Source organism: Chrysemys picta, chromosome 8 (genome assembly GCF_011386835.1).
Source record: "Chrysemys picta bellii isolate R12L10 chromosome 8, ASM1138683v2, whole genome shotgun sequence".
Classification (NCBI taxonomy): Eukaryota; Metazoa; Chordata; order Testudines; family Emydidae; genus Chrysemys; species Chrysemys picta.
The window spans coordinates 101,811,908-101,827,943 of NC_088798.1; the positions used below are offsets into that span (position 1 = coordinate 101,811,908).

At 45.1% G+C, this 16,036-nt stretch overlaps 1 protein-coding gene across 4 annotated transcripts; it reads right to left on the reverse strand.

Annotated features, from left to right (window-relative positions):
* Positions 1 to 663: 663 nt before the first annotated feature.
* NME5 (NME/NM23 family member 5) lies at positions 664 to 15,738 on the reverse strand. 4 transcript variants are annotated; one of them, XM_024103688.3, is made up of 7 exons: positions 15,598 to 15,708; positions 14,899 to 14,948; positions 12,332 to 12,494; positions 4,682 to 4,887; positions 4,282 to 4,382; positions 2,814 to 2,932; positions 664 to 869 (listed from the first exon to the last, which is right to left on the reverse strand). In XM_024103688.3, the coding sequence occupies exons 3-7, from the start codon at positions 12,458 to 12,460 to the stop codon at positions 789 to 791; spliced, it is 636 nt and encodes a 211-aa protein (XP_023959456.2). In that variant the 5' UTR covers positions 12,461 to 12,494; positions 14,899 to 14,948; positions 15,598 to 15,708; the 3' UTR covers positions 664 to 788. The 4 variants fall into 4 exon arrangements, with proteins under 4 accessions (XP_023959456.2, XP_005295933.2, XP_005295932.2 ...); XM_005295876.4 differs by lacking the exon at positions 14,899 to 14,948 and having other exon boundaries at positions 15,598 to 15,738; XM_005295875.4 differs by lacking the exon at positions 15,598 to 15,708 and having other exon boundaries at positions 14,899 to 15,037.
* Positions 15,739 to 16,036: the final 298 nt, after the last annotated feature.

A 16,036-nucleotide genomic window follows, 5' to 3' on the forward strand; every position in this document is an offset into this window, starting at 1 on the left:
AAGATTAAATTTTAACACTTCTTCCTACTAGAACATGCTGAAACAAAAATTGGAGATGGAGTAAACTATGGATCTCTATCAGAAATACACCTGCCTGTGGCTTTTAATTCGAAATCTTGGGATTTTGATTCATAGCTGCTCTGCCATTAGCTGCCAGTTACTGAAATCTGCCTTGAACTTCTTTCCTCCAAAGAGTATCTTGGCTAGAAACTCAGACACAAATGAATCATATTATTTCAAAGTAATTTTGCCACTTGTCATTGCTGATCGAACCACTGTGCTAAAATTGCAGGCATGCACACATGGTTCTTGGAGTGTATCTAGTCACTTAACATTACGTTGAGGTACAAGTAGATGCTGTAAGCAAGGCCTGATTTCACAAAGTACAGGTCAAAAGTGTCTTTTGGAAACAGCCACTTGAGTCACTCATTGGAAACAATTGAATTACTTTGGATGTACGATGGTGTAAATAAGAACTTGGTTCTCTATGGGTAGGTTAAACCAAGGCAGAGAGGGAAAATGTCACTAAAAGTATGATGTCTTTTATCACCCAGCACAATAAGTTGCAGCATGTGATTCTATATTTATTAATTTAACGGGAATAGATCCTAAAACAAATAATTACTAGTTCAGCTTATCCAATGATTACTAGTCAATTTATAGTTGGTTATAACACTAACATTTATTTCATGTAATATTCATTACAAATTCAAAGGATACACTTAAAATGATACTAATAAGCATCTGATTTGATAGTGTTTGACAAAATCTCCATTGGACTTTCATCCTTAAGGTTCTTCCACGGTTATCCGCTGCTGTAGCCTAGGTTTATTGGGATTATGTTCTATCAACCAATCAGCAAACCAAATCTACAGGATGAAAAGATCTTCAATGTCACTTCTATAACTATATAAAGAAAACATTAAAAAACATTTCACTCCCATAAAAACAGACCCTTTTTATTAAGGGCACTATTTTGATACAGACGCTACTAAACACACCCTTTGTTTGAGACACTATTAAAGTATGCAGAACTGTATATCCCAGTTTATAGTAAGCCATAAACTCTAGTTACCAAGTTTGCCTTTTTAATCTGTTCATACTACATATTGCTCTTCAGTCTTGAGCTGCTTAAAATGAATTTAAGACTTTTCATGTCAGGGAATCTCTCTATATAAGTGTTTGTACAGGGGCATTTTAGCCCTACCTCAATACAAACAATAAGTATGAGGATTCTATTTTGAAAATAGAATATACACTCAAATGCTTACAGAAAAGTATTATTAATTATGTCAGTTCTATCAACACTGCCAGCTACTTCAACACGTTGAGTCCTTCATACAAAGTCAGTGTCACAACTTTCTACACTGCAATCATGTTTGAGTGTCTTACAGTAACCCTTACAGGCAGGAAATGGAGCCGTAGAGAAGTCAACAAATGTGATGTTCTGGTACTTTTTGAAAACGCAGCACATCCTGTACATTTTCTAGCAAACTGTAATGGTATCTAAGCACAGATGTGAGAGGCAGGAATGCCTGAGTTCTAATTCCATTTGCTAATGACTCACTCTGGCCTTAGGCAAACTACTTAACCTCTCTGCCTTGATTTCTCCATTTGTAAAATGGAGTTTATCACACATACTTGCATACTTCATAGGGCTGTTGAACACTAATTAGTGGATGTCAAGTGTTAAGTACTGGTAAACTGCTTACAGTACTGTGAAGTGAGAGGAGAATTGATAGAGTAGTAGAAGGGAAATGGAAGCAGGGATTAGTATCAGATATGAACACAATGCTTTGTCAAGGGTTACAGACAGGTAGACTAAATAAAATAATCCTAGCAGGTTACAGGGAAAATCGAAACTGAAGAAGAAAAGGGACTAAGGCACTGAGCAGATCTAAACACAAAAGAGTTGAATTCATACGCAGTGACAGAAAGCGGTGCAGTTGGGAGGCAGAGGTTATAGGTTACGGTATTTTAGAGACATGATTAAAACAACATGAATAAGTATTTCAGCAGAGGGAGAGTCAAGGCAAAGAGAACAGTGATTGCAGATGTACAAACAAGATGATGTAGGAGTAAAAATTAGCATAGTTAAGGGGCAAGGAAGACTCCTAAATTTTTCAATTTGGGAGAAAATTAAAGATTTTATGTCCTGGACCAAAATTCATGCAGTCACATGAGAGTCTTTCTATTCACTTCAATGGGCTTTGGATAAGATGCTTATTTAAGGGGACTAAAGAAGACAGAAGGTCAAGAGGTTTAGTCAGTGACTTGGGCCTTTATACCGAATTCATTGCAGCAATATAGATTACTGGAAAGGGGTCATAAGAAAACTGTTGGACACCTGTAGATGGTTTCATTGGAGAACTGCTCAGGGGTCAAAGTTTATGTTAACGAGGGTGAACGTGATCACATGACCAAGAGAGTCCCTACCTAAGATAAGCAGTGAATTGGATATTACTAATTGTAGCACATATAGCAGAAGTTAAAACACAGAAATCTCTTTTGAGGGAGCTTGCATATATTTATTTATTTATTTCTTAAAAGCTGCCAAAGCTTCACTGCATATTCTCTGTATTAGCAAACTGTCACAAAGCATTTAATCTCACTCATGCCCACTGGTACCTGGTTTCTCCCAGCTAAACTAGGTAGAGAGGCAGATATTTGACATCCGTGTACCTTAGCTGGCCCTTGGTTTCTACCAAAAAAAGAGGCAAAGCAGCTTTCCTCGAAATATTATAAGGAACCATGAACCTCACCATAAAGCAAACATAACACGAGGTAAGAAGTGTGTATGACAGAGTACATACCAATGGATCCGCTGGTTTCTGCTTACAAAGCTCGGTGAGCCCAGCTAGCAGTGTAGGATTGACATAGAGGTTCAGGTAATCCTTAGCAGCTTGTCCAACTGGAATTGGCTCAATAATCACTGGAAAGAATAGCCATGTGAATTATTGCAAAGCAAGTTGCTTATAATGTTAAAAAAATACTTTCCTTCAAAGGTTTATAACCGTGGTTATATTTTCCTTGTAATTGATAATACTTAACCCTTTGTATGGCTTCTCTGCAAGACATACACCATGACACAGAACTACTGCAGTGTGTTGCCCCCAAAGCAATTCTAAGAAGGATGGAGCTCCTGGATATTGTATCTTGGGTGATGGTACACTGGCGGTGGTTGGTCCGGGGGGGGGGGGGGAAGCACCCTTTAGTTGATTGGGGGAGAGGAAGAAATAAGACTAATTGAGGACCCACCCACTTCACTGGATATTTATTGGACAAAGGAGAGTCCATTGGGGGCTACTTCTTCAGTGCCCCATTACTGCTGTGGAGCTGGTTCTCGTCACCCTGAAGGACCTACATCAGATATTGCATTTTTATTGTGGAGCAAGGGACAGGATGTAGAATGGTTTACATGGGATTCTGAAGAGGGAAAATGCATGATCTCCAGGGGAAAAGAGAGACTAACATTCATACTAAAGAAAGACCTGCAACAGGCTTTGAGACAGGATTTCAAGTGGTTTGAATTCTGTTTAAACATTGTTTCAACTAACATGGTTTTAAACTCAGGACCACATGCTACTCCTGTTTGGTCTTCTGGTGTAGTGGACAGGAAACTCCATGAATATCTAATCATAGATTTTCCTTAGAATCACTCCTTTGAGGATTGTGTCATCTTTCCCCTCAACCTATGGGGCAAGCAAAGGGCTCTGTCCCTCAAAGCTCACAGGTGCCTTTGTCCACGCCAGTTGGAACTTGGCTCCTGAACTGTACTGCCATGTGACCCTCCACCAGTAGATGAGCATGAATCCCCGTACCCCAGTCTCAGAAGAGGGAATTCAACCATATCAGATCAACAGTAACTCCGGGGCAGATTTTCACTTGGAAAGCCACTCTGCTCCCAGTGAAACATGCTGAAATGAAGTAGCTCCATGGTTCTTCCCATTCCCTGAATTTGCCTGCCCCACTTCCAATGCCATAGAGGGGCATTTGCAGTCTCTGTGAGGCAGAAGGGAAATTAATTCCCAACCACTGTGATTTGGGTGGTTTGTCAAACAGATTTTGATATTTTCTGCTCCACATGGCATAGCACCTCAGTCATAGTTTAGTTAGTCAATGAAAACGGGACCAAACTGTTCTAAAACATTTTTCAAACCCCCTTTATGAGCCTAGGTTCTATACTGAATGTTTGGCTACAGACAGGTAGGAATAGGGCAGGAGCCATGCGCTCCTAAAGACGACTTGCAGTTTACAGACAAATAAATGATAACTCTGTACCTTCAGGAAACATGAATCGAATTTCTCTTTCTGCTGAGGAAAATCGGATACTGCCATGAACTGCATTCCTCAGATCATCTGTCCCATAGATTGCTCTTAAACTAAAAGCAACAGAGAGAAGTGTTTGGATGGCTATTTCAAATCCCTTCCAGTATTTACATTCTCATTCAGATTGCAATAAATACAATAAGTGAGGTCCAATTAACAAAATCTTTCCAGTTAACAAAATCTTTTGCTTCTTTTTTGTGCCATAATTTGAAAATGAAAAAGGTTGGCCCAAACCTTTATTAATTTTATACAGTAAGGGTGAAATCCTCACCCTAGTGAAGTGAATGGCAAAGCACCCCTTGACTTCAATGAGGTCAGGATTTGACCCTAAATCTATTCTTCAGTAAGTTACCTGTCAGGGTGTGTTTCCTTAGCTCTTATGCTATTTGATGGTCCAATCAACTCTTTCCAGTAAGCGATAGCATTATGTCTGGCAAGAACCATAGCAACTAAAGGCCCAGAACTCATATATGCTGTTAAATTAGGAAAAAACATTTTGCCATATTGATCTGCATAAAAGTTGCTGCATTGCTCTGGGCTTAGTTGGAGCTTTCGTTTCTAGAAAACAAAGAAAAGGAAAAAGTAAGCTTCTATTTTAAGCATATACTATATTATTCATGGATGAACACCACCAAGATTTACGTAAAAATGCTATATTGCAGAACTTATATTTTCCAGCACTTGTAATGAATTACAACTCTCCAATTTCCTACATTAAGCTATTCATCAGCAGCCATTATGTCTTCTTTAAAACATGCTGAAATGTGACAAAATGGTATTGTGGGATCTCATGTTTCTGTCTTAGTAGCTTCTACACAAAATCTCAGCTACATACAAGTACAACATTTTTTTCTGACCGCCAACCCTGCAAGCTCAACTGGGCTCTGAAAGACCAGTTATATTTCTGTCTCAAGTAGTAACAAATATTCCGCAAATTGACGTGTCAATTTCTGTTAATGTACAACTGGGCAAATAATCCAGCTCACTCTCCCAGAGCTGTATTGGTTCTGCAGTGCTTACAAGAGTAAAGAGTAGTAAAAACTTACTTTTTGTCAGTAAATTAAGCAGACACAAATCAGAATATACGCAAGAGCAGGTCGTCTGAGTAAGAAGATGTCATTTTAGTCAATTTTCTAACCATAAACATACTATGGCATTTTTTAAATTGATGTTTGATCAAATGCATTATTCTAATTAGACTATATACAAGAAACTGAATGTATTATCAGTGGTCTGTGGTTTAATTATTCAGCTCACCAGTACTAATTTGCACTTTTATGCAATCTCCTCTTCATCCTAAACCACTACCTATAGAACTGTTCTATTTTTCATTCAAAGTATATATATTTGTATATTCTCCAGAATAACTAACTAGCTTGCAGATAGAAAGGATTAAGGCAATTATCAGTGGGTCGGATGATCAGTGGCAGATTATTAGTGGGGAATGAGCAAGCATACAACATTCACTAAAGAAAGCAAGCAAAAGAAATAAAAGGAAAATTTGTGCTCTTTGAGTCCAACCCTCTGACATACGGAGCACCTTCAGTTACTATTGACTTTAATGTTGAGGTCACTGGGCAGCTCACAGAACGCTTTAAGCACTGTACGTTACCAGGTCTCAGATTTTATCTTTGTGAAATTTGATGCATTACATGTAAAGCAAATAAAATATGTTTGGAGGGTGGTGGTGGGGGGAAACTTTGCTGATGTACTAAAAGTGATACAGAAAATTATAATTTTGAAAAGAAAAAAAAAAAAAAAAAAAAAAAAGGAAAGTTTTCTAGTCCTCACTCCATTAAAGGTTCATATATAATTCCATAGCACAAATATACTATACTTGACACCTACTATTTTAATAGCTGGAATTTAATAGGCTGAGAAGGAACATTTCAACTGAGCAGAATAAAAGGGTTTACTTGTCTATCAGGCTGTTTCTGAGCAGCTCAACTTGCTCCACTTAGGGTTCTGAACTGCCACCTCTAAAAGACAAAATAATTCAATACAGCTGTATAATGGTGACATCTAGTGGCCAGTTCCTAAAATCCAATGAACAGTAATTACTTTAAACCAGTGAAACCCAACCTTTACAGCCCGAGAGCTGCACAGATTGATTTAGAGGTCAAGAGACCACAATCCACACTTTGGGGTACATCTTTGCTCCACTTTGCTTCTTCTGCAGTGAAAAAGGAGCAAATGCAGCCTATCGGTCTGCTACTGGGAGTTCCTGCTGGCATAGAAGTGGCACTGCCAACTCTTTTAACTCCCTCCCCACAGCTCCTGGAACATCCTTTGCTAGACATTTCCCTAGACTCAGCCACAGCCAGTTGAACTTCTATCCAGCTCCCACTGAGCCTCCAATGGCCTGGCAGGGAAGCAGGCAATGGAGGAGCCAGAGCTACTCTCTCCTCTCTCCCCTGGAATGCAGCAGGTGGCCAGGTGGTTGGCAGTTGTGGCAGTAAAGAGATAAACGCGGCTCAGAATGCTCCTGGTTCACATCAGAGCTGCTCCTGAGGCTGCAAGGGAAGGTGGTGCCTCTGCTTCCTTCTTGAAGTGACAGGGTTAATTCACTTCTGTTCTATAATGAGAGAGTTTAAAAACCGCAGTGACTGGGAAATCCATTGCAAATCAATGAATTGCAATGAACTTAGCAAATGCACACAACAGAAAAGACTTGGTGAGGTTCTGCTGTATTCTTAGAAAAGTGATTCAGTTTAAATTGTTGCTTGACACTGCACGTGTCTGCTCCCTATATGTTGTCAAAGTCACGGGTACGGAGTTTATTGGCAAACCCATCGTTTTCCCTGCAGCCAGCAATGCAGAGTCAATGTTTCTATGGAAGCTGCATTCTGTTCCACCTCTTGCAGCAGCAGCATAATCAGAGCCAATGCAAGGGGGGCAGGACCGGCTTCAGGGTTTTTGCTGCCCAAGCGGCGGAAAAAAAAAAGAAAAAAAGCCGCGATCGCAATTGCGATCGGCAGCACTCCGGCAGCAGCTTCACCGCGCCGCTTTCTTCTTTGGCAGGAATTCGGGGCAGGTGCTTCCCTCCGAGAGGGACCTGCCGTCGAATAGCCCGACGTGCCGCCCCTTCCCCTTGGCCGCCCCAAGCACCTGCTTGCTGGGCTGGTGCCTGGAGCGAGCCCTGGAGGGGGGGAAAGCCGGTACAAATTACCGGGACCCAGCAGTCCGGAAGGGGTCCCAGGGCCCGGCTTTCCCGGCTTCCCCCCCGGTCGGCCCTGTTTAGCCAGTCCGCCCTTGCTGGGGGGCCCGAAAAAAAATTTTCACCAGGGCCCGAACCCACTCTCGGCAGCCCTGAGCATAATTACCAGCTCATTTGTACTAACAGAATCTTTCCTTCTGCTGATGGTGGTTGCTGATATTAAGAGTACTAATTGATTTTCAGAAACTATGCTTTATTTACAGTGCTGGCAGTTAGAAGAGTCTTGTTCTGACTTGTAAACAGTGGTGCCGGAACTATGTGTGCTGGGGGGTACTGCCGCACCCCTGGGCTTGAAGTAGTAATAACAAACACCACATACATGGTTTCTGTAGTTTCCATGATCACCATCAAAATGGTTCCAACATCCCCACTTGTAAACTAAGCCATTTTATATTCAACTCCCAGGTATAATAAATATGGAACCTTGGGATGCTATTGCCTATAGAACCCACTGAGACAATAAATATGGAACAGCAAGATGCTATTTTTTAAATCACTTTTCTTAGGCGTGAGGCAATTCTCCAAAAAGGGCCATATTTTTGGAGTTTAATGTACCCTCATTTGAAAGCTTATTTTATGTATGTTTAGATGAAGCATGAGGTTAAGCTGTCAAGTGGTGTCATAAGCCTGAAACTATAGTACCCAAAATGAGGAAGTATCATTTTTTGCACAGTTCTAGAAATACTACAACATGACTGTGACTACAGTTTTCACTGTTTAAATTAATTTCAACACCTTAATGTGGTGTTTATCAGTTACAGCTGTTTAGCATTTGGCAAAGACAGGGAAGATCAACATTTTGCAATATACTAACGTGAAATGTTTTCACATTGCATATTCTTAATTGTCAAAGTGTCGCAAGTGATTATAATAGTTTTCTATTTTTTCAGTTGAAATTGGCTGACCAGATCCGTCTAACACTGAAGGTTGTTCACCAGTAACAGTAGATTGCGTGCCCATAATTTGTACTGCATAGTGGGTAGATATAAATATGTGAGAATTCCTAAAGGAATGCTTCTTAATTTGTAAGCTTTTGTACATATAATGTAGCATCTAGTCTGCCTCACAGAAGGTTTTAATTTATAATTGCCTATACATGCAGTACTAGCCTTTAGAAACTAGCTTTTGAATTCAGTGACACTTATACAGAGGTTAGTATTAGTGTTAAACAGGGGTGAAAGTAAAATGGAGCTCTTACCAGTACAGGGCCGCTCTGGGCCCCCCGGAAGGGGCAGGACCTCGGGCAGAAGGGGCGGGGCTGGGGAGGGTCAGCGTCACCCAGCCAGTCCATCTGCACTCCCTGGCCCGCGCTGCCCGGGTCTCCAGCGGCTATTTAAGGGGCCTGGGGCGGTAGCAGCAGCTGGAGCCCCATGCCCTTTTAAATTGCAGCCCAAGGACAGCTATTTCTTTTGCCATCCCCCCCCCCCCCCCGCAATCGGCGGCCATTTTAATGTCGCTGCCCCTTTTCCGCCCCCCATCAGCAGCCCTGCTGGGTCATCACTGCCCCTTTTGCGCCATCAGGGCCACCGATGGCAGGGGGGCACAAAAGGGGCAGCGACGGCAGCACTTTAAAGTCAGCAGTATGGGCCGGTACTGGCGGCTACCTTTTACTGGTACCACCTTACTTTCACCCCTGGTGTTAGAGATGACAATACACAACTTCTTATTATGAATATGCAAAAGCTCAGAGAGAAAGAAGTCACCTAACAAGAAGTAGTGAAGACAAAGTCCACAAAGAAGTCCTTGCTTCTGTACTGTAGAGTGACGAGGAACATGTGAGAGATCTCACCAACCATATCATCAACAGTATGACAAAAACTCATTTGACCCTGAATCACATTCAGAGATGCTTATCAATATATCTACTAGATTGCATGTAACAGATGTACAAGATTCTCTACTGAAAATAGCAGATGTTGGTGAAGAACAAATTGAGAGATTTGTGAGAGGTGTACTTGATTCTGATGAGACACACAGCCTCTTCAGCCTAGTCAAGAAACCTGGCATCAAAACATTAGCTGAAATGCATAGGTGCCGACTCCGTAGGTGCTCTGGGGCTGGAGCACCCATGGGGAAAAATTAGTGGGTGTTCTGCACTCACTGGCAGCCAAGCTCCCTCCCCCCCGGGCCCAGCTCCTCCTCCGCCTCCTCCCGAGTGCACTGCATCCCCGCTTTTCCGCCTAACTCCCAGTGCTTCCTGCCTTGCCGCCGCCAAACAGCTGTTTGGCAGCGTGCTTGGAAGGAGGGGGAGGAGCAGGAACGTGGAGAGCTCAGGGGAGGAGGCAAGGAAGAGGCAGGGCCGGGGCAGGGATTTGGGGGAGGAGTCGGAATAGGGGCAGGAAGGGGGCAGAGTTGGAGCGGAGACTTTGGGGAAGGGGTTGGAATGGGGGCGGGGCAGACGTGGGAGGGGCTTGGGCAGGGATGGAGTCAGAGCGGGGCTGGAGACGGGGGGTTGAGCACCCACCGGCGGGAGCAGAAGGCAGCGCTGATGCTGAAATGGCCTAGACCAAATATAACTCTAACAAGGGAGAGAGAATCACAGCAGCTATCAGTCCAGAAATTGTTTTCTGCACAGCCCTGTCCTTAGCAAGATGCAGAGATGATGTTTCAATGGCAAGCTTTCTTAGGGCACGTCTTCACTACCCGCCGGATCGGCGGGTAGCAATCGATCTATTGGGGATCGACTTATCGCGTCTAGTGAAGACGCGATAAAATCGATCCCTGATCGCTCTGCCGTTGACTCCGGAAATCCACCGCGGCAAGAGGCGGAAGCGGAGTCGACGGCGGCGCAGCTGCAGTCGACTCGCCGCCGTCCTCACAGCCAGGTAAGTTGACCTAAAATACGCAACTTCAGCTACGCTATTCACGTAGCTGAAGTTGCGTATCTTAGGTCGATCCCCCCCCCCCACCCCGTAGTGTAGACCTAGCCTTAGTCACCCAGTAGGACCTAAGTCTATGTCCTTCTTGTATGCTCATGGAACTCTGAGCAGACAAAGCTTAATTAGGGCATCATCTGGAAACTCAAGCTGAAGAAATCCATGAGCTAAGAGCATGCAACAAAGAAATCAGTGTACATCAGAGATGACATGGTTTTCATACAAATTATGGCTGGAGACAAATTTCACACATTCAGTGAATTGGCTGCTGAATACCTGAGGCAGGTCCTAAAAGGATTTGACAAAGCTGATTCTGTAACTGAAGTCTTTGACAGATATGACAACTGTAACTCTGTGAAAACTTCATAGAGAGAGAGCCAGGACAGGATCTAAGACTGGATGCAAGAAATACCAGGTGATTGGTGGATGCTCTGTGCTTCCATGGAAAAAGTTTCAAAATGTGGCATACAAGCAGCCACTTGTAAAACTCCTCTGTGAACATATTGTTCAAAATGCACTGAGAGGGTAGGAGCACCTCCAACACAAACACTCCTCGCTGGAGCCTTTTCCAATGGCAAAGTAGCAAAGTCCATCACTAGTAGACGTGGTGAAGAAGCTCAAGATTTGTACAGTACTGAAGAGAAAGTGGATACAAGGATGCTTCTGCATGATGTATGTGCCAACATGGCTTTTGGATCTCTTGGTGTCAAAGAAGCCATAGTAATTAGGTCACCTGACACAGATATTTTGGGTCTTGCTGGAACACAAAGATAACATGTAGATTGAAACAGGCACCATTACCAGCACACTGACAAGTACTGCTTCATACCCTGTGCATGCAATTTGTGACTCACTCACTCCTGATTTCTGCAACATATTTCTTGCTGTACACACATGAGCAGGATGTGACTCGGTCATCCCTATTTGGTATTGGGAAAAAAAAATCTGTATTTCATACTGTCAAAACAAAGGGATCTTACTGCTTCAGAGATCTTGTCAAACTGGGAGAAAGTGATGGACAGCATGGAAGTTGGTAGCAGTGCTGTATGACCAGAGCAAGAAAGGAAAGGAGACCCCTCCCAGAGACATTAGTTGTTTGTACCTCAATCTAGCCATCAAAAAGGACAAGTAACTGGCCAACTCCCACCAGGTGAGGACAGTTTGAAGAACATGTCAAAAGAGCATCTTGGCAAACACAGATTTGGATGTCTTCACACATAGGTAAACAAGATATTGGATCACCATTGCAATATGGATGGAAATAGGTGGATGATGAACTGCTTCTTCAAGGGCCCAATGGCATCTGAGCTTATACAAGATCTTATCTGTGCCTGTAAAAGAAGGGATCGCTGCACAATCACTGACGTCTGTACTCAGGACAATCTTCCCAGCACAGAACCGTGTACTTGCTTATGTAACGAAGACTGTGATAATCCACGCCCTCTCGACAATGATGAACAAGAGGATGATAATGATGTTGACTAGAAATGTCCCCAGTGCTGTTACATTTCAGTCATACCTGTACAAATGTATTAGATTTTGTTGTACCCTGATTGTCATGATGCTTTGAGGTAACAGAGAAATCCAATTTTATGTTTTGAAATAATACATAGATTCATTAGACTAACAAATGAATGCAAATATTTCATAGTGGCCTTTTTAACATGATGATGTTAGTGTTCGTGTTTATCCCCATTTCTGTGGTAATGGTACCAGGTGACAGCGCCACATCATACCTCATCTTAAAGTAGACATAAGCTTTCAAATGAGGTATGTTGTGCACGTGTGTAGAAACGGTACATTAGGTCAACCAAATTGGTGGTGTTTGCATCTTGCTTATCAGACCATAAACAAACTTCAAATCAAAACCAACAGTGTGCAGAACCTTGTTTTATGTACAGCATATTACCTGAACAATGGTGAATCCTGATCTGAGAATTATATCTTCTATTTCTTCTTCTTTGTCAATTACATCTGGTTTGATGAGGGCCAGAGTTCTTTCTACATAAATCTGAGGCTCAGGCATTAATGCTTGCATCTTTGCTTCAAGATTAAATTTCCAGTGCTTCTCCCTTCCAGAAAAGACAGTGTTTTATTATACTTACATTACATTCTTGTTAGCTGAACATGCAATTACATACCAGCATCTTCTGTTATATTACCTTTCTAAAATTTGACAGATTACTCATACATAGGAGATAGAAGAGGAATCCCCCACACTCACAGAGGTTGCTCAGAAAGCAATACTATTACTGGGCCACTGCCTGTAAGACCTTTCTGCCAAAGAAGGATTATGAGGAAGACAAAGTCTGATACAGGTGTTAGCTGATGCCCATGTGTCTGCTCTGCATATCTCGGCAGTGGAAGCACTTGTTCGTTTTGCCCATGAAGTTGCTATAGATCAGTGGTTCTCAACTTCTTTATCGTTGTGGGCCACATATGCAGTCCACAATGTGTTATCTGGGCCGCAGGGGCTGGGTGGCAGGGCAGCGGCACTCTGGACACTGACCCAGGACCCTGTGTGGGGCCAGCTGGCTGCCCACCCCGGAACCCCGTCACATGGGGCTGCCAGCTGTCCTGGAGCTGGGTGACAGTCCCAGACTCCGGAGCTTGTGGGCTGCCCCAGACTCCCAACCCTGTGGGGACGGGCAGCTGCCCCAAAACTTGCAGGGCCGGGCAGCTGCCCCAGACCGTGGGTCCGCCTGGCAGCCCCAGACCCCTGACCCTGTGTGGCCAGGCAGCTGGGTAGCCCGGACCCCACTGCACTGGGCAGCCGGGAACCTGCACCCCACGCGGGCCAGCCCTTTAGCCCAGAGCTGAGCTGGGCCACAGCTATCTGCTAATTGGGCTGCACGCAGCCCTTGGTTGAGAATCGCTGCTATAGATCTTGTGGAGCGTGCCTTGATTCCTTCTGAGACTTCAGTAAGAGCATTCTTTGATTCTTGCAGCCCCTAAGGTAAGCTTGTTAATATGGTATCTGCATCAGGTTTTTCCTATTCCTCCCTGATCGCATCCTCAAAAGAGAAATACAGGATAATTGCTGCCTTGGGTTAAGATTTTGAGGAAAGGTATTTGCTTTGAGGCTTATCCTCAGGAATCTGCTCAGGATGGATCTGGATTGTGACCACAATCTTTTTGCACATGGCCTCAAACTTCACAGGGGGGAAAAAAGTTGTTGCATTTTTTACAAGTCCTACTCAGATTCAAAGCCTGAAAATCTCTCCTTCCTTGGTAGAGGAGTCCAAGTCAAAGGACAGTACCTTCTGGATTTTTTGTACCTTTTCTTTCCCTTTTTAGTTCTTTTGGGCTGTTTGGTCTACTTTAAGAGGATTACTGCTTGGCTGTAATCAGGGCACGATCTTTTGCAGCTTGCCTTGTGCACAGCCCAGAGCTCTCTAGAAACTTCTCCTTCTGAGTCCTTCCTTTCAGTGTCCCACTCCCCCAAGCAGGGGATGGGGTCTCATTATCAGAGTTCCCTGGCTCTAACTGGGAGGGAAGGGGCTGGTTATAAGCCCTGCTTATCTTCCTAAGGCGCTTAAGACCCATTTCAAGACTTGTGGAAGAGGACCAGTAGCCCTGCAAGAGTCTTAACTGTGTGGTCCTGTGTGACCCCCAAGACTTACCTCCTCCTCTGCATCATCTGGATAAAGTCCTCCTCCTCCTCAGAGCCTCTCCCTGTTCTGCTCTGTGACTTTTGCAGTGGACTCATGGCTATTTGGGGGGAGTAGGGGCCCCAACATGCCTGTTCAACTCCGAGTCCTGTGTCCTAGCAGCGCTAGGGTCGGCTGACTGGGAGCAGGCTGGACATAATATACCCTCTGCCAAGCCTGGGAAAGCTCCCTCACATATTGAGCACCTTTTGTGCTTTGCCTGTACTTGCACAGCTGCTGTGCCATGCCTAAAAGGGGGCAGAGGAGCTCAGCAGGGAAGCACTGCTGCAGGGGCTCCCCACAGCTGTGGCCTTGATGCTGCACCAATCCTAAACCACGCAGAAGGTTTGGAACAAAGAAAAAAGCTTGCTATTGCCTGAAAATGGTTAAAAAAATCATAAAGACAAAAAAAAGATTACGAGAAAACAAACTGCCCCTTGACTTCTGTGCCTCTGGGTAAGTGGGAGAAGGAGGAGTGGCCAGCAAACACTGTCTCACAGCTTTGCATTGCCTTCAGAAACTGCAGGATGGAGGGGAGCACCCAGACTAGCAGAACTGTGGGAGATGCAGGGCTGCAGAAAGTGCTCAATCCCGCAACCCATAGCCACTCACATTGGCCCACTGAAGCCAAAGGCAATAAAGCACTGTTCACTTTAAAAGGGTCCCAGCCTTCATTCCTCTGATCAGGCCCAACTAAACTTCAACGGCTTTCTCACTTGTACAGTACTATGCTCTTATGTTTAAATTAAGGGCTCAAGATAAGCTTATAATTTTCTAATCAAACGATGTCAGGCCATTAATGAGCTCATAAAATAAAAATACATACAAGCACTTGTGCTAGGGTCCAATCCAAAACACCTGAAGTACTTGTCCTGGCTGACGTGTCAAACCACCAGAGAGAAATGAGAGGCTTATTCCCTGAAAATGGATTTTAACTGGCCAATACTTCATTCAGGTGAGAGACCACCGCGGTAGCCGTGCAGAAAAGAGCTGGTTCTTAGTTTAAACCATTTCGTTCTTTAACGCCGGGGTGTCGTTGGAAGAGAAGCAAAACAAGGGGCCCGATCCTGCAGCTCCTAGCGCTCCATGTGCAGTGGGTAGGAATCTGGGTGTGTGCAAGACACGTCGGATTGGACCCCCCCCCCCCGCCCAATCAGCGTGACACGGTAACAAAACCAGACTTGCTCTCACTCATCCAGCCTCACAACAGGGCTGCGCTGCTGGGGAGCGCTGCAGGATCTGCCACGGGAGACCGACCCACGGGGCCACCCCACCCCGCTCCCCTGCGGCGCTGGACGGGAAGGGGAGCAGAATCTGCCCCGGTGCCCCCGGGGAAGGGCAGGAGATCGCTGCCTGGCCCCGTAGCCAGCCCTCTCCCCAGGCTACCCCGGCCCTGCGAGCCCCTCTCCCCGTACGGAAGCCCGCAGACCCTCAGTCCCGGTGGGTGAGCCCCCCCCAGGGGTCGGAGCCCGGGGGTAGAGCGGGCCACGCACTACCCCACACGCTGCCCTCGGCCCCCACCGACCTTCCGCCCAGCGGCTCCTGCCCCGGCTACGGTTGCTAAGAGACCCGCGAGGCAGCAGCCGAAGGAGCCGCCCCCTACGGGGTCGCACGAGGTCCGTGCCAAGCGCGCGTTCGGTGCCTCGGAGCCGTGGGCTGGGGCAGCCTTGGCGGGGAGCGTGGGCCGGCGTCTGGGGAAACGGCGGCGCCCGCTGCTCCAGAGACGTCCTCGCGCTGGTTGTTCCCATAGCAACGCATCAGGGCTGGTGGAGAGCCACTCCCTAGGCCCTGCCCCTCACTCCGCTTCTGCATTGCTTTTTCCTCCTGCTCCTCTTTCTGGGGCAGAGCTCTCAGCCGCCCCGTGTGGACGTGCAGAATCCGGATTTGGGACAAACCCTGGCGCCTCTTACGAAAAGCATCGGGGGGAGCTGCGAGAGTTCTGCTTGTTGCATCCTGGATGCAGT